This window comes from Mauremys reevesii, linkage group 4 (assembly GCF_016161935.1).
Source record: "Mauremys reevesii isolate NIE-2019 linkage group 4, ASM1616193v1, whole genome shotgun sequence".
Taxonomy (NCBI): domain Eukaryota; kingdom Metazoa; phylum Chordata; order Testudines; family Geoemydidae; genus Mauremys; species Mauremys reevesii.
Window position 1 is genome coordinate 95983663 of NC_052626.1, and position 17950 is coordinate 96001612.

At 42.0% G+C, this 17950-nt stretch overlaps 1 protein-coding gene across 22 annotated transcripts in view; it reads right to left on the reverse strand.

Annotated features, from left to right (window-relative positions):
- Positions 1–17950, reverse strand: part of MICAL2 (microtubule associated monooxygenase, calponin and LIM domain containing 2) — a 193326-nt gene that overhangs the window by 113399 nt on the left and 61977 nt on the right. For 21 of the 22 annotated variants that reach the window (XR_005597517.1, XM_039534216.1, XM_039534215.1 and 18 more), the window contains exons 4-10: positions 15366–15482; positions 13298–13399; positions 10954–11109; positions 6811–6911; positions 3253–3510; positions 1463–1578; positions 122–248 (exon numbers count right to left, since the gene is read on the reverse strand). Coding sequence is in view for 21 of the 22 variants with exons in the window: in XM_039534216.1 (XP_039390150.1) it covers positions 122–248; positions 1463–1578; positions 3253–3510; positions 6811–6911; positions 10954–11109; positions 13298–13399; positions 15366–15482 (977 nt within the window). In the remaining variant the exon portion in view is untranslated. The remainder of the gene's footprint in view (positions 1–121; positions 249–1462; positions 1579–3252; positions 3511–6810; positions 6912–10953; positions 11110–13297; positions 13400–15365; positions 15483–17950) is intronic. The other variant, XM_039534214.1, reaches the window with a different exon arrangement.

Here is a 17950-nt window from a genome sequence, read left to right on the forward strand (position 1 = left end):
CTTGACCTCATCCAGAGAATCTCATGAAAGTTTTGTTTATGCAGCATTTCAACTGCAGCCATATGACTCTTGGGACAAAATTGAATTGTGATCTTGTAAAGTGAGCCTTTAAAGAACTGACCTGATGAGGTCGAACACAGCTGGAGTTCAAGTTGGGATAGCGTGTTCCTGGGTCAATGGTATACTGGTCAAAGTTCTTGTTGATATTTTCGGGTGTAGTCTGGGGCAATAGTCGATAAATGCTCTCTCTGACAGACAATAATAAAGAAGCGTCAGTTGAAGACCGAGTGCAACCATTTTTTTCCTACATTGCTTTTGTAATTACCTTCACCTTTATTTAGAATCTGTCAATGATTAGCACCCTGCACTAAACCTGCATCTGCACCAACTGCCAATACTGTCTCAGCATGAGACATTTTCCATCCCAAACCAGAGACAGACACTTACGTGATGCCTGTATCTTCCTGAGGCAGGAAGAGAGCAAGAAAAAGTAAGATTACGTCATGCAAAGACATCTGGTTTTGCTTTAATCTCCACCCAAGGGGTAACGTCTCCTTTTACCACAAAACAGCAATGTATCCAGTCATTCTGCAATTCACCCAACCACTAGGCCCTTCCTTTGTTACTCCATTCAATTTTCCATTTGGGATTGCGCTGTGTTTCTGAGTCATCCACAAACATATGCTCTCTCATTCCTCACACAGCACTACACTTATAGTCCTGATCCCATAATTACCACAAACAATACTGCTCCCAAACAGCTACCATACATCAGTTTCTAAAACATCCTGACTAGCTGTAACAGTATCAAATCTTTGCCACTGGAACCACTAAACAAGGTCAGCAAATTCAGGCCATCGCCATTCAAAAAAAATTTTTGTTGGTGCCTTTAATAACAGTTTTTAGGAGAGTGAATAATAGATTATAGAAAAGAATTTATGATTAAAAGCTATGCAGATTCTTACTTGCTGCACATTTAACAGAGTCCATAAAAGTCACATCACGGTCCCAGCATGAACTAAAAGGCTCAGCTAAAAAATGGAGGTGCCAATTCTGAAGACTACTGCTGCTAAGACATTGCTTGTGTGTTCTTTGACTAAAAGCAGATTATTTCACAAAAGTGCTTGGGGACCAGAAGATCTGCAGGGCTGGTCATTTGATACTAAGCCTTACATCTCTTCCTCAAAGTTTCAATCTGGTTCAGGTCAATAGTCACTTAGGCCCTAACCCTTCAGATTACTCCATATCAGTGGACCTTTGCACCAGCAGAGTGTAACTTGCAGGACCAGGCCTAGAAGTGTCTGCCATCTGAAAACTGTTCAGTAGCCTAAATGAATTGACTGCCACCGCAGGCAAGCAGAATACTTCTGTTACTTGCGCTGCTCCTTGAACATCTTCTACCATCACCGTATTCCCTTAAAATTTGCTTAAACGGTAGGGGAAGAAGAAAGGGAGTGTTTACCGTTCAGCAAGGATCTCTAGTGGGGGCTTTCCTTGATCCCAGCTCTTCACCATCCATGCTGTATCAAAAGCAGCTAGGAAGCCTCTTGCACAGCCGGTACCCATCGGCCAGAAGGGCTGTAAAGAGTATTTACAGTTTAGCCATATTTATCCCTCATCTTTCTTAAAAAGAGACTTATCACCAAAGCAGTTGCCAGATGGGCTTGCAGACTAGGTTTTCACACATTCCAAGATGGTAGGCCAGAGAAAGTTCTAGTATACAGTATTGTCAGCTCTCACAATATTTGGTGTTTTTTATCAAAGCCTCAGCTCCTGGAGTCATGAGAATCTCAGCTTTCATTTTTTATTTGTATATTCATTGTCCAAAGAAAATTTCCAGCACTTATGCAGAGAACAGCTGGAAAATGTGAACCCTAAAACATTCAAAAACCAGAAGGGAAGCAGAAAGATCGAACATTCCTTAATATTTAAAACACCTCCTGATTTTTAAGCCAATCTCACAATGTTTTGGGGATCTGACAGATGATTTCTGAACATCGGGGGTTGGCAATACTGAGTACACTGCTTGTTCACTCTAACTACACTTCTAGCATCAAAAGTACAAGGCAGGACAGTCTGACTAACTGGGATTGCAATCCAGGGAACTATGCCATTTACACCAACAGAGGACTTGGCTCCCTGTTTTCAGCTGTGAAACACAACTTGTGTCATATACACAAGTGGAACCCGCATCAGAGATCATTAGCCAGGCATTAGTTACTGACAAGTTATAGTATGAAAGTGAGAGAAAATTTCAATGTAAAGAGAAAAGCACCAACATTTCACAACATTTATTGTAAGTAAGACAAAGTATAGAGGGTCCACTGACATTCTTAGGCCATCCCTAATGGCAATGCAAGTGTATATGTCAGCCAAGTAATCAACACATACTCCATTTCGTACGAGACATGCTGAAGAAAGCCCATAAGGCCACAATACTCTGACACAGACATTTACAAGCATGAATAATAATGAGTAACTTAAACATTTACACACACAAGCAATTCCTTTGAAGATTTCCCTGGAATTACTCATGTAGGTAAACTTACACATATGAGCAAGTGTCTGCAGTATTGGGCCCACAGTTAGTACAGCTGACATGACCAACAATGAGTCACTCCCCCTCCAACTTTAGAGTTAAAAAAAAATTCTCTGTCAAAGTGTTGTACCTAATCACACTGTAGTTTAAAGTGGCACCTAAAGGTTATTATAATTAAAGAAGTCAGCATGTAACAAAATATTTCTCTGAATTTTTTGTTTCTTTATACTTTAGGCATTTGCCAGTGTTTTATGTAGAAGCAGCCTCACTTTTTCCCCCCTTATTTCCTGTTTCTCCTTAAAGAATCTTATAGGAATGGAAGAAAAAAAATTAAATCTGGCCATTCTATTTAATGGTATTCTATGAGAAATTGCAGCTTTTAAAAAATAAGTCATTTAAAAAGTTCAAAACTTTTCAGTGCCCCTTGAAACAAATAGTTATTAAGCTTGTTTATAATTTCTAAGTAAAAATGCTGTCTGTTACTAGATATTATTAAGTATGTGGCCAGCTCAGCTGGTTTCTGAATCATCTTAATGTTATTCTTTTTGGGAAAGATTTATGATTACGATGTCAAAATAAGCAATCTGAATGCATTTACTGAAGTACCTGAACCTGGGGTTTAACAAAACCAAACCAAACTCCTCTTCCAGTATAAAAACATATTTTTACTTTAAGGAATTCAAAATGCTTTTTGTTGTTACTGCTAGGTATACCTCAAGTAAACTATCTCCAACAAGGGCAACTAAGAGCTGATGTCTGTGCCTTTCTCTTACTAGTGCAGCATTTTCAGAGGCATACATGGAAGTAAAATCAAACATAGCCACGTCTGGCTGCCCATAGTGATTAATCGCAAAATCCAAGGAAGGCAGCTGGTAATTGGTTGCAAAGTCTGCAGCTTCCCTTGCATAAGACAGCAGATTGTCCTGGTTTACGTTTTCCCCACAGAGAAGCATCTCGGTATCAATATAGTCCTGAAGAGACAAAAACACCGGCAATATGAGAGATTTTAAAATATTCTGATGCAGGGACAGAAAACAGAATAGCACATAGCGGATGGCAACATCACATCTTAGTGGCAATGTACTGAGAGAAATTTGGCTGCAACTTAAATATTTAGAAAGCTTGTTAATATATAAACACATTGCTTAATATTTTAAACTATATACTAAACCCAATCCAGAAACAACTCCTCTCTATGAAGCAAGCCGAATAAGCATTACTACTTACAATGGAAGATGGTGCTTTCCTCACCCTCCTCCCCATAGCTACATGTTATTTTGGTAAATTTACTACCCTCCTATTGAGAAGGTATCACCACCACTAGTTATCAGTATGCAATGCATTCCGTCTTTCGTGTCCCATCACTATTGAGAATATTGCACTTTAGGACTTGTGAGTCACCGTACTGAGTGACGAGTAATCTGGCATATATGACCAGATATCGATGAGCCTATGGCTTAGAACTGTATATACATGGACACTGTGTAAGACATAACAGACAAATCTACAAATTGGGCAAGGAAAGAATTTGAGGAAAACTGCTCAACTTCACAGAGACTCCTTTATGGGTCATGCTGCTTGCCAACTTAATCATGGATGAGACCCCTGACCTGGCACATTCTAGATGGATGGGGCTACAGAACTGATATTAGCCCAGTTATCTTTAGACAGGTTGTGTTTAGCACGAGACACAAATGGATCGAAGAAATGGTGTGGATGTGCCAATTGCCTGTGACCTTGGTTAAGTGGCTCCAGCTCCACAACAGGATTTGTTTGAACATGTACATATTGTGAGAGAGTCCTGGGAATAGGATTAAGATGAGAAAAGCAATGGTGAATGCTGTGCAAATGCCCTCACAACAGCTGCATGCAGTGTTTCCCCTATAAGAGGATCCCTCTGCAATTGATGGCAGAGAGGGAGGAAGGGGAAAGTTTACCTGGCTGGAGCAGTTTGAACAGGAAGTGGCTGGATCAGGTGGGGAGGAGAGGGGTATTGCCCTTCCAGGTGACCAGAGAAGGTGATGTTCCAGAGAAACCCGCTTCATCTGGACATATTTTATTGGGTGCCCAACTTCAGGGAGAATGGGGTACACACATCCGAATGGGGAAGAAACAAACAGTCTTTCCCTAATGTTAGATAAAAATATCAGCAAATATCTGGGAACCCAGCTAGGGTAGCAGTATGGCAGCCAAGGTAGTGTCTCTTTGTGGCAGATGTCCAGTGCAGATACTCAGTATGGAAAGGATACAGTTATTGGATAAAATGGATTGGAAGGGGATTTCGAGGAAAGCAGCACTTAAGAAAGCTAAGTGGAGGGTTCAGGGCTTGTAGTGTCTGGCTCTTCCTTTTCAGGCCCCTTAATTCTTATATGAGGGAAGGGAGGCAAGGTCCCAGCAATGCGCTGGCTTGGACCAGGTTGGGAAGGGGGAGGACTGACAGCACCTCTCCCAAAGAGTTGCAATTTAATTATATCCTGCACTGCACAAATTTATTGCCAGGTACTCCCAGATATTTTAAGTGAATCAAGTTGTAGCCTGCTCAAACTACATCCATTGCCTCCTGTTTTAATTCCTGCACGGCCAGACAATGGGACAGTGCTTTTAAAATAGAATTCCTTTGACGATATTGTTCTGGTTTTGTGGCAATATGAAAGGAACAGAAATTTGTATGGCTCTGTTGACAAGAATTTGGTTTTGCTTGTTGTACATCTAACACCTCCTACAAAATTTAAAAAACAAAAAGCCTAAAAACATTTGAAACCCGGGACAATTTCTGGCATTATTTCCAATGGGGAACAATCTACTTGTCAGTCTCTAAAATGATACTAAATGTTCTTGTTGGGGAGATCAGGTTTTATTGTTGAAGTCTGATCCTGTCTATAAGGGACAGAAAAAAGATTAGCTCAAGTTCGGGAGATGCAGCTTCTGTCACTTGGTTGCAGTACAGTTGCTGGAAAGGCACAGTCACAGCACATGGCACATGATCCAATTAGCCATTCCAGTATCTCAGCTTTGCCCAACTGGGTAGGGAAAGGGGTTTGGCTAGATTGCCCTGTTGTCCTCTGGGCAGTCCATGGAAGGCATTTAAACAAAAACTAACCAGCCCAACCCTGAAGTCAGGCTGCACAAAAAATAGCTTTTAGTTCAAAAATGGTCATGGCAAAGCATTGCAAAGTTAGATTTGTCCTGGTGACTAAGATGGACTCTTCAGACAAAATGAAAGACAGGAAAGAGGAGTCTTAGATTCACATCGCAGGAGTCATCTGGGTCACAGTCCTGGAGACCGTGATGTCATTTTGTTCCATCAACTGGTCCGTTCTGAACATCTTTCAGGATTGGGAGGGATGGGGTGGCCCACTGGTGTGACGGTAAGTCCCAGAGTCCCAGCCTGTGGCAAGTCATGAAGGGGAGGCTGCTCAAAGTGGGAGTGTGGTGACAATGGTGAGAATACTCCAATCTCCCTGCCTCGCTGAACTCTCTTCTACACTCTAAGCTGAAAATAATTACCAAGGACTGATCAGAGAGGAAGTTTAGAAAAAGGGTGGCAACTGTCTCTCATCAAAAGTACCAACAAGCCAAAGAAGATTCTGATAGCCCACATACAGGTACTTCCTTTCCTCCCAGGAAGATTCTCATCTGTTATGACTATTCTGGCAAGGTTACAAAATGACAAGTGATTTTTGGATGCCTAACAGGAAACATCTCGAAGGGGCCTGATTTTCCAAAAGCTCAGTTTCTGAAAATTAAGGCCTTTTAAACCATTTCAGTTTGGACACCCAAGAATTACTAGATAGTTTGAAACTTGTTTATAAAACCAATTTGTTTAGAAGCGACCTTCCTGTTGCCTTTCATCCATTTTGGACAATTTAATATTTCAGTGTTGGACTCTATCCTAGGCTCTCTCAGTTTGCTGGCTGAGCATACACAGTTTTCCCTAACTGGATTTTTGAGTCACTGAGGTTTATTGTCTTCAGTGATATCAATGCCTGCGTAGCCAATGATTCTTCCAGGGTGACTCAAGATCATATTACAACCAGTTTCTGAACTGACACATTTAAGCAGTACCATTTTCAGTTCTCTCTGAGTTTTGTGTTCTCACTGTAAAAATCAACCAAACATGGGTAAACCACCATCTAAGTGACTCATATTCTAATCATAAAATGATTAAATGAGTCAATTAAAACCTTCTGTTCAGCTGCTCTCATGTAGTCTCAACCAACTAAATAAAGGAACAAATAAAATAGAGGGCTTTGCCCTGCATCTATACATACATTGATAATCACTCCTTTGTCCAGAAGACTCTGCTTTTTTGCTGTCATTACAAAATAGTGAGTGCTATCTTTGTAGTAAACAATATTCTCCAGGTCAATTCCTGAAAAGACAACAAGACATTTGTGAAGAAAACCTAACTTAAAAGGAATGTTTTCATTAGTTTAGCCATTTACCATCAATAATGGATATAGTCCCACAAATATCTTTCATTTAAGTTTAGTTCAGGCACCTCCCAAATATAAATACTTGGAGTCCCCAGCTGAGATTGCAGAGTGCATAGAACAAAAGGGCCCCAAAACACAGAATACAAGAAAGTCCTTGACCAGCTGTAAAATATTTGTAGCTATTATTAGCACTCTAAATAATCTTCTAAGAAAGGGAAAATGTGATCCATATTTGACACAAAATGTGTAGGTTGCCATAGGCCTAGCTATGGCTCCAATAAAATGCTCATTGGTTTAAACTGGACTAGGATCAAGCGCATGGTGCCCAAAATGTTAATTTAAAATACAGACTGCAAAGTGGGAATCCCCGAAACCACGGAATGGAAGTATATACCCTTAGTATACTTCTAGTGGATGTTGCTCTATTCTGGGCCCTTTTTTCACACACTCAAGGATGAAGGTTTAATCCAAGATACAGTTTATATAATTTATGGTGAATGGCTTTGTCATAAACAGATAGTTAAGGGTTAAGGTCTCTTTTACCTGTAAAGGGTTAACAAGCTCAGTGGACCTGGCTAACACCTGACCAGAGGACAAGATACTTTCAAATCTCTGTGGAGGGAAGTCTTTGTTTGTGTTCTTTGTTTTTGGGGGGTGTTCTCTCTTTGGAGCTAAGGCCTGGTCTACACTAAGTGTTTAAACCGGTTTTAGGAGCGTAAAACCGATTTAACACCACACCCGTCCACACTGAGAGGCCCTTTATATCGATATAAAGGGCTCTTTAAATCGATTTCTGTACTCCTCCCAAACGAGAGGAGTAGCGCTAGTATTGGAATTACCATATCGGATTAGGGTAGTGTGGCCGCAGATCGACGGTATTGACCTCCGGGTGGTATCCCACAGTGCACCACTGACCGCTCTGGACAGCAATCTGAACTCGGATGCAGTGGCCAGGTAGACAGGAAAAGCCCCGTGAACTTTTGAATATTTCCTGTTTGCCCAGCGTGGAGCTCCGATCAGCACGTGTGGCGATGCAGTTAAAAATCAAAATAAAGAAAGAGCTCCAGCATGGACCATGCGGATGTGATTGCTGTAAGGGCAGGCAAATCTGTTCTATCAGCGCTACGTTACAGAAGACGAAATTCAAAATCATTTAAAAAAAATCTCCAGACAGACGCCATAGCAGGGACTCAGCGCACTGCTGCGTGACAAGCGTAACGGAAAGCCAAAGAATCAAATGGACGCTCATGGACTGGAGGACTCAAGCTATCCCACAGTTCCTGCAGTCTCCGAAAAGCATTTGCATTCTTGGCTGAGCTCCAAATGCTTCATGGGTCAAACACAGTGTCCGCGGTGGGTCAGGGCATAGCTCAGCAATTTACGCACCCCCCCACGCACTCCCAGAAGTGAAAGGGAAAACAATCCTCTCTTGACTCTTTTACATGTCACCCTATCTTTACTGAATGCTGCAGATAGACGGGATGCTGCAGCACTCAACACCAACATCCTTGCTCCCCCCCACCCCCGCCATGGGTGGCTGATGGCGCAATATGACTGATATCCATCGTCATCATCAGCCTATTGGCACATGGGGCAGTGCAAAAGGACTGGTAACCATGCCGACTAGCATCAGTTAGGTCGATCAAGGGCGCCTGCTCCTAATTTTTCCTGGTAGATGGTGCAGTATGGCTGGTAACCGTCTTCATCATAGCAACAGGGGGCTGAGCTCCATCAGCCCCCACCCTTCATGTGTAAATAAAAGATTCAATTGGCCCTGGACTAGCAGTGGGATGCTGGGCTCCTCTTCTCCACACTGCTTAATGTCCTGTCTGGACTATCATAGCAGCTGGAGGCTGCCTTCCACTCATTTCTCACTAACAAGTCACTGTGTCTTATTCCTGCATTCTTTATTACTTCATCACACAAGTGGGGGGACAATGCTACGGTAGCCCAGGAAGGCTGGGGGAAGAACGGAATCAACAGGTGGGGTTGTTGCAGGAGCACCCCCTGTGAAGAGAATACAGCTCATAATTTCTGCAGGATCTGACACAGAGCAGCTGTGCTCTCTGATACAGTGGTTCTCTAGTACACTTGCCCATATTCTAGGCAGAACTGATTCTATTTTTAAATACCAAAAAGGAGGGATTGACTCAGGGAGTCATTCCCAATTTTGGCTTTTGCGCCCCTGGCTGATCTCAGCCAGGGGCACTTACGACAGCAGCAAATGATGCAGTGCAAAAGGACTGGTAACCATGATCATCTTATTACCAATTTATGGTATGGTAGATGGTACAGTATGGCTGGTAACCATCTCTGCTGTCATGCAAAAGCAAAAGCATGCTGCTGTGTAGCGCTGCTGAATCGCCTCTGTCAGCAGCATCTAGTACACATACGGTGACAGTCACAAAAGGCAAAACAGGCTCCATGATTGCCATGCTATGGCATCTGCCAGGGCAATCCAGGGAAAAAAGGCGCGAAATGCTTGTCTGCCATTGCTTTCCCAGAGGAGGGAGTGACTGACGACATTTACCCAGAACCACCCGCGACAATGATTTTTGCCCCATCAGACACTGGGATCTCAACCTGGAAATTCCAAGGGGCGGGGGAGGCTGCGGGAACTATGGGATAGCTACGGAATAGCTACCCACAGTGCAGCGCTCCAGAAATCGACGCTAGCCTCGGACCGTGGACGCACACCACCGATTTAATGTGTTTAGCGTGGCCGCGCACACTCGATTTTATACAATCTGTTTTGCTAAACCGGTTTATGTAAAATCGGAATAATCCCGTAGTGTAGACGTACCCTAAGAGGGGCCAGACGTATATCCAGGCTCTCCAAGCTTCCTGAAATATTCTCTTCTATTCAGTATAGTGAGTATTAGAAAGGCGGATTAGTCTTTTGATTAATTTCTGTATTTGCAAATGTGTATTGCTGGAACAATATTTTACCTCTTTGCTGTACCTGTACTTAAATTAGAGTCCTTCTAGTTTTTATAAGCTGTACCCTGTAAACTTTCATCCTGATTTTACAGAGATAGTTTTTTACTTTTTCTTTCTTTAATTAAAAGCTTTTCTTTTTAAGAACCTGTTTGATTTTTCCCTTGTTTGAGACCAGGGGATTAGTCTGACTCACCAGGGATAGGTGGAGGGAAGAGCGGAGGGGGGGAAGGTGAATCCCTCTTTGTTTTAGATTCAAGGAGTTTGAATCAGTGTGGAGTCTCTCAAGGCAACCCAGGGAGGGGAAAGGAGGGGGGGAATGGTTAAGTTTCCCTTGTGTTAAGATCCAAGGAGTTTGGATCTGTGTTCCCCAGGGAAAGTTTTGGGGGAACAGAAAGTGTGCCAGACTCTAATCTCTGGCTGGTGGCAACATTACCAGATCTAAGCTAGGATTTAAGCTTAGAAGGATCCATGCAGGTCCCCATCTTTTGGATGCTAAAGTTCAAAGTGGGGAATAAACCTATGACAGGCTTTAAATCAACTATTTATATTTTATTTTAAAGTGATATAAAAGCCTATTGACAGCAAACCAACATGCACTTCAAAAAGTACTTTCTTAGCAAATAGACAATGACACTTCCAAGAAAGCAAGTGAGTATATTTTATGAGGTGCTTAAAACATACAATACGTGAACTAATACAAAGAAATCAAAGCATGCTCTCCTTATGGGAAATCTTTAGGTATTGAGAATGTTCTCACAAAAAGTTATAGTTTGTATCAAAAATATTTTTTTTACAGTTGAGAAAAATGAAAACACCAGAAGATCTAGGATGTGGTAACACCCATGATAAAAAAAATCCATTGTATGAACACCTCCCTCCCTAAGACTTTGAAATCAACAGAATTTTATTGCTTTATGTTATTTAATACATTATAAACTATTTTTGGAGGGGGGTAGGTGGGTGGTCCTGTATATATCGAGTTGCCCTACTGTATATTTTGTTTGGTCATGAAAAAAAAATATGAGAATGAGGACCTACCCGTTTCCTCTTTAAGGTCCTGGAAGAATTTTTGATTGAAGATGAAAGCGACACCACTAATTTCCTCTACCTTGGCTTCTGCAGTTGTGTTTCTGTTGATAAAGTTGGCTGTGATAGCTATAGCCAGCTTTCCACGAAACTCCTTCCTTCTAAAACCTGGAGAACAAGGGAAAGAATTAATACTACCGCAACAGTGAGGTTCATTTGTTGAGGCTGACCCACGTATCTTGAAAAGTTTAAGGCTGCTAATTTCAAACGCTCTGAAATACTGTATTACTACTTAGCTTTTGCAGCCTTATTAAACAAAGCTGGGTTACATCCCTCCAACAATACCTCTTCAGTGACAATTAAGACTGGCAATCCAGAGAGAAGTTCTTGTAACCCTGGCTGGTGTGTAAAACCAGCCAAAATTTTTACACCATGCTCTGGGATGGGGAAAACCTTCAAGGCAACACTCTCTTTCACAAAGAAATACCAATCCAGCCCCAAGTTTATGGCCAGTAGATTCCTCCTTTTTTCCAAAATCCCATGCATTTCATTTCAAGGTATCTGCATATCCCCATCCCCAAAACACCTGCAGATACATGCATGGTACTGTAATTAAGATATACAACATTAAGCTGAAGGTTGGATTTTCGTTTGGTTGTTTATATTTTATTCTGGGGTGGGAGAAAGAGGGAAGTGTAGAGCAAAAACAAACCCATGTATTCATTACTTGAAAATTTTAAAACCATGAGGGAGAACATTTGTAAAAGCTACAGTACTTAGCCAAAAAGCCAGAGTTTTGGTAGCACTTACTATTTGGTAAGTTTTAAAAATAATAAATAAATCAAGTTGTCAACAATCAAGAGGAGGAACACAGAAAATATGAAAAATATTTGGCTCCTACAACTATGAGAAAGATAGAAAGAAAGCGTGTGTGAGAGTGAGATAATAGGTCATGATCCAGCAAATATGCATCTGCTTATGTTTATGCATTTGAGAAGTCCATTAAAACTCTGTGTGTGTGTGTGTGTGTGTGTGTGTGTGTGTGTGTGTGTGTGTGTGTGTATATAAACTTAAGCAGACTCATGTTTGCAATATCAGGATCGTAGGGAGTAGTTTAAAACAATGGCAAAAATTATGACTTTCAGCTAGTGTATTTCATAGTCAGTATCAGGGAAAATGAAGAAATTCACAATATGTAGTATTTGTCTGTAGGTGGTCATGCATCCGACGAAGTGGGTATTCACCCACGAAAGCTCATGCTCCACTACGTCTGTTAGTCTATAAGGTGCCACAGGACTCTTTGCTGCGTCTGTAGGTGTGTGTGTTTCTGTTCTAGTGTCCCTGTGCTTGGGATAGGTATAATGTGCAAATTATCACTATTTTATGAATGGTCTTTAGTCTGATAAACTATCGTGTTCATCAAATACTTTCTCTTAGCCAGATTATTTCTTTAAAGGGGCCACCAAGATTTTTGCTAGTGTCTGCAACCCCCAACAGGTTACACTGGCAGCAATTTTGTTTTGCTGATATGTGAATCCTGCAACAGACTTTCTGCAAAGACACCCAAGGGAGCGTGACCAAAATTTTCTTTTTTTTTCCCCCCCCCTCTAACTTTTCAAATCTATGAAGAAAACTAAGACTAATAAAAAGGGAAATCAGGAACTTGGTGAGTTGAAACTAACACAAGTATAATTAAAGTTATCAGAAGAACATGTAATTAAGTAACAGGTTTGCTCATGTGACGCCAGAGCTGCTTAGCTAATGTCTCACTCACAAAAGCAACTCAGGGGGTTGGAATTCTGTTTGATGACTGTAAGAGACATAGCAGCAGGACCTTCCTTTCCTTCCAGTTATTTATTATCTCTTACATCTGTTACTGAAATGACTGCTTCTGATATTAATCACCACCGTCCAAGAACAACTCCTCTGCTGTGTTCATTAAATACCTGGCAGTCACCATATGATCATTATTTCAAGTATATTCAGCTGACTTATGAGACAACGACATGAAGAATGTGCAGTTCCCAACACATTTTTGTCAATTACCATAAAATTAAACCAGCATGTTATTCCTTAACCTTGGTACTGATCACCACAATATGATCCCTACAAACTGGCAGAGATGGCCCTAATAATCAGCAATTAAGTAAATGTCTCACTTGTTGGGGGTACAGCTGAAAACACTATAATAAAGGCAGGAGACATGCCATAAAGGAATTTCCACTGTCATATACGCAAACACACTTATGCATTGAGGGATAGGGAGAGAACCCATTCCCTTCTGTTCTCCTTAGCTCTTAGCCTTTCCACTGTACTTTAAGACAGTTATTGAGCTTAAGAATATCTTTTTACCCACCTTCTAAAGTGTTCCTGCGACCATCTGCACCAATAACAACATCAAATTCAAATGCTGACAGAGGGTGATCCATTGGGAGAAATTCAGCCCGCCAACCTATCTCTAAAGAAACAAGTAATACAACTTATTCAGATATTGCACTGTTACAGAAGAAACATTGTTACAATGTGAAGGAAAGCAATTAGGATAAAAAAAGGAGAGTCTATTTTCCTTTCAAACTGAACCAAATTCTGCCCTCAGGCATCTGCATACAACTTCCACTGACGTCAAAGCTGCATGTAACTCCTATGAACGTTAATGAGAGTTAAGCTTGCAAGCTGATGGCAGAAAGGAACGCCTTCATTTGGATCATATAAAACATTATGTTGACTATGGGCCCAATCTTGTGAATACAAACACAAGTGATTTTACTCACGTGGGTAGTTCCAGCTTGAACTCAATGTGACAACTCACTCACATGTGTAAGTGTTTGCAGAATTGGACCTTAGTAGTTTTATTTTAAAAACTGTTTAGCAGATTCCAATTAATCTAACACAAAGAGAGGGGAAAATAAAATCTAGCCAAAATGCTACAACCTTTTAGAGAAAGATGCATCACTTTCATTAACCTAAAACAGAATCTGAAAATGTTTGTATTACCTGTACTTCTATTAATGACAAATATTCTAAATACAAATACGGACAATCATAACTAGTATCCCTTTCTCTCATTTCATCTACTCACAGTCAGTTAAAAACAACACAGAAGTAGGATTAGCTACCAAGATATAAAATGGAAAACTTGCTCACTCTGTATTAAATTTTGCACCACATGTTACAAACTAAGGCTATGTTTTAGTCACAGGTATTTTTAGTAAAAGTCATGGACTGGTCATGGGCAGCAAACAAAAATTCACGGCCCATGACCTGTCCATGACTTGTACTATACGTATACCCGATGACATTTTTTTTTGGGGGGGGGGGAGGAGAAGAAGAAGAGCCATAGGTGCTCATGGGCCAGGGGGGCAGCCCAGGAACCCCCGCCCCCAGTGCTGGGTGAGGGGGATGGCAGTGCTCCACTGGTGCTAGGGGGCAGAAGTTGGCGGGGCTGGCAGGCTCCCTACCCAGCTCCTTGCGGCTCCCTGGGAGTGGGGACATGTCACTCCCTCAGCTCCTAGCTCCACACACTGCCCCCAACCCAAGAGCCAGCTCCACAGCTCCCATTGTCTGGGAACCATGGCGAAATGGGAGCTGCGGAGGTGGTGCCTGCAGGTGGAGGCAGTGCACAGAGCTAGGAGCTGAGGGAGGGAGGGGTCATGTTGCACCTTTTCTGGGGAGCCCCCTCAAGGAAAGTGCTGCCCAGAGCCCCCTCACTCCCTCCAGTGCTCCAACCCCCAGTCCCGAGCCCCGTCCCACACCCAAAACTCCTCCTGCTGCTGCTGTGGGGGAGGCAGTGGCCTGAGACTGCCCCAGCAGCGGCTAGTGCGGCTGGCCCAGGGGCTGCCTGAACTGGTCAGGTGGCCCCCTGGCCAGCCACACCGGCCACTACAGAAGTCCTGGAAAGTCACGGAATCCATGACATCCATGACAGACTCACAGCCTTATTTATACATACTGGCAAATACCATTCAATGAGAATGACTAACTTCTGATAGGGTACTAACTGTCAATGGGAGTCGCATACAATGGAAGAAAGAGCAACACTGGCTCATGGGGCTTAAAGACATCCTCAAAATTCATATTTATCTATCGAAAATTCTCATGCCAAGAATACAGCAGCTGGCCATACTAGCCTCCCTACAAAACCTCAAGCACATGCCAGCAGGCATAGTGAGAAACCTCTACTTTTCTGGCCAGGGCATATTTTTTAAATGGATCAGTGTATTGATACAAATGACAGTTATGCTTGCGATTCTATACACCGTTTCATAAGAAAGGCACAAGTTTCTTTAAGAGGAAGTGTGCTACCTTGGCTGGATTAGAAATTATTTCACAAATGATAACAGTTATTTCATACAATGAGAGTAATTCAATAGGACAAAGTTACTGGCTTCTTAATTCTATTATTTGAAGTCACAAATCAGTTGTACTTTGGTTTTCCTGATCTTCAGGAGGTTCCAGAACTTTCACAAACTCTACGTTCACGTGGATTTCAATTCCCAGCATAAGTGCAACTTTGAAGAGGATAAGCTGAAGTTGTCGAATACCTGTGAACAGTGATAACACATTTGTCATTTTAGGCTATGCAACAGCATTTCCTTTATTAAATTAATATTGTGGTAGTACCTGGGGCCCTCATATTGTGCTAGGCCCTGTACAGATACATAACATGTTTTCAGTTTCTCTGCTGGAGTCCCTAGAGACTAGGCAAGTCACTTGAGCCTAACTTTTCACAGGTGGTCATTAACTGTGTTCTCATTTTCTGGGTGCCTCACTTGAGACCCTGAGACCTGATTTGCAGAAGTGTTGAGCGCTCGCAACTGAAGACAGTGGGAACTGTGTTTTGAAGCTATTAAGTATTAAAACAATGCTAAGCACTCTGAAAGAATCAGGTTCTTAGCATGTCAAATTGGGTATCCAAAATTAGTGGATTTTTTTTTAAACCTTAATCTTTCTTTGTCTCAGTTCCCCATTTGTAAAATGGGGCCCAGGGTCTCAAGACAGGCACCCAGAAAATGAGGCACATACACACAATTTACGACCATCTGTGAAAAGTTTAGTTTAAGTGACTTGCCCAGAATCACTCTGTGGCAGGGCAGGAGTACTTCCCAGGGCAGCATTCCACTGCCTGAACCAAGAGATCATCCTTTCTCTTCCTGCAATCCCCTGCCTCATTCACTACATGTCTTCCAACTTATGCAACTGAAGTAGCAGTTCTACAGACACTCTCCTTTACTACACAACTGATTCATCACATAACAGGTCCAGCCTGTGCACTGAATGAAGGGGTCCTGTGGAAAAAAATAGTATGTTACGTAGTTAAAGACTGTACCATAATGCATATGCCCAAGGCGGCTCAATTAAGATTGCATAGGCAACCTTAATACTAAATACCTTTGTATCTCCTAACTTTACTGAGTGCTTGAGTCTGCAACCTTAATCATATTATTTTAACATAGTTTTGATCCAACACACAGCCCTCTGCCATGTGAGCTAATGGAGTAAATGACAGCAGCAGTAAGTTGTCGTCCCCTGTGTGGGCTAGCAGTAGAGGGGATGAGACATGGACACAGGATTTCACAGATATTTGCAGAAAGCAGAGGAATCTTCAGTTCCATTTCAAGCTCTGGAGGGGACAGTGCTCTATTCCAAGCTCTAGTGGGCACAGATTTTTCGGCCATTCCCCAAGCTCGACCCTTTTGCCCCATCCCCACAACTTTGCCCTACTCTAGTCACATCTCTTCCCAACCTCTGGCTCCTCATAAAAGTCCCATTCTTCTCACCTAGCCAACCTCAGCCCCCATTCCTCAGGATTCTCATCCCAGTCTCTTAGTCCAGCCATTTCTACACCCCAAAGGCTCCTTTTCCCATTTTTTGCTCCCCCTGCTGCTGCCCCAAGTTTGGCTCTTGTCCCCTCTGCAGTTGATTCAGGCAGTTTTCTCCTCCACACTGCTAGAATGCCAGCAAGAAAAGCACTGAGAGCACAGGAGAGAGACTAAGATCTAGTAAATACCTACAGAGGAGGCCCTACTGCAATTTTTCAAAGCCTTGTACTTCAGCCAAATTTGGGCAGATTTTCAGGGGGAAAGCAAACATCCCTGACACAATAGCCACTTCCCTGCCAAATTTCAAGTCTCTGCTCCAAACTATGGAGACACTAGAGAGCTTCTCATAGAAAAGGTCACCAGAGTCTTTATCCCTAACCTCATTCTAGGAAACAGCTGAACCATTTTGTCTGAAAATTTCCAAATAAAATTCATCCTGACACAGACACCTGCCATAGAAAATTGCAGCCCGAAGAGCTAAAATTTGGTAAAGTTATAAGCAACTGAAAACAGGGTCTTAAAATGGGAAGTGTCAGGCACTCTTATTAATAGGTAGTTCTGTCAGCCCCCACCTATAATAAGAGAGTTGGGAAGCACATTTTGGTTTCTACAAACTTTTTGATTTATTGTAAAAAGAACAAGGAGCACTAACAAATTTATTTGGGCACAAGCTTTCATGGGCTAAACCCCACTTCATCGGATGCATGGAGTGGAAGATACAGTAGGAAGATATATATCTCACACACACACACACACACACACACACACACAACATGGGTGTTTCCATACCAGCTCTAACGAGGTGGGCTATTAGCAGAAGAAAAACAAACTTTTGTAGTGATAATCAGGATGGCCCATTTCAAACAGTTGACAGGAAGGTGTGAGTAACGGTAGGGGAAAAATTAGCATGGGGAAATAGTTTTTACTTTGTGTAATGACACCATTAAATTAGGCTTGAATAAAGACTGGGAGTGGATGGGTCAAGTTTGCAAATTAATTCCAGTTCTGAAGTTTCTTATTGCAGTCTGTTTTTGAAGTTTTGTTGTTGAAGAATTGCTACTTTTAGGTCTATAATTGAGTGACCAGGAAGGCTGAAGTGCTCTCCAACTGGTCTTTGAATGTTCTAATTCTTGACGTCTGATTTGTGTCCATTTATTCTTTTGCGTAGAGACTGTCTGGTCTGGCCAATG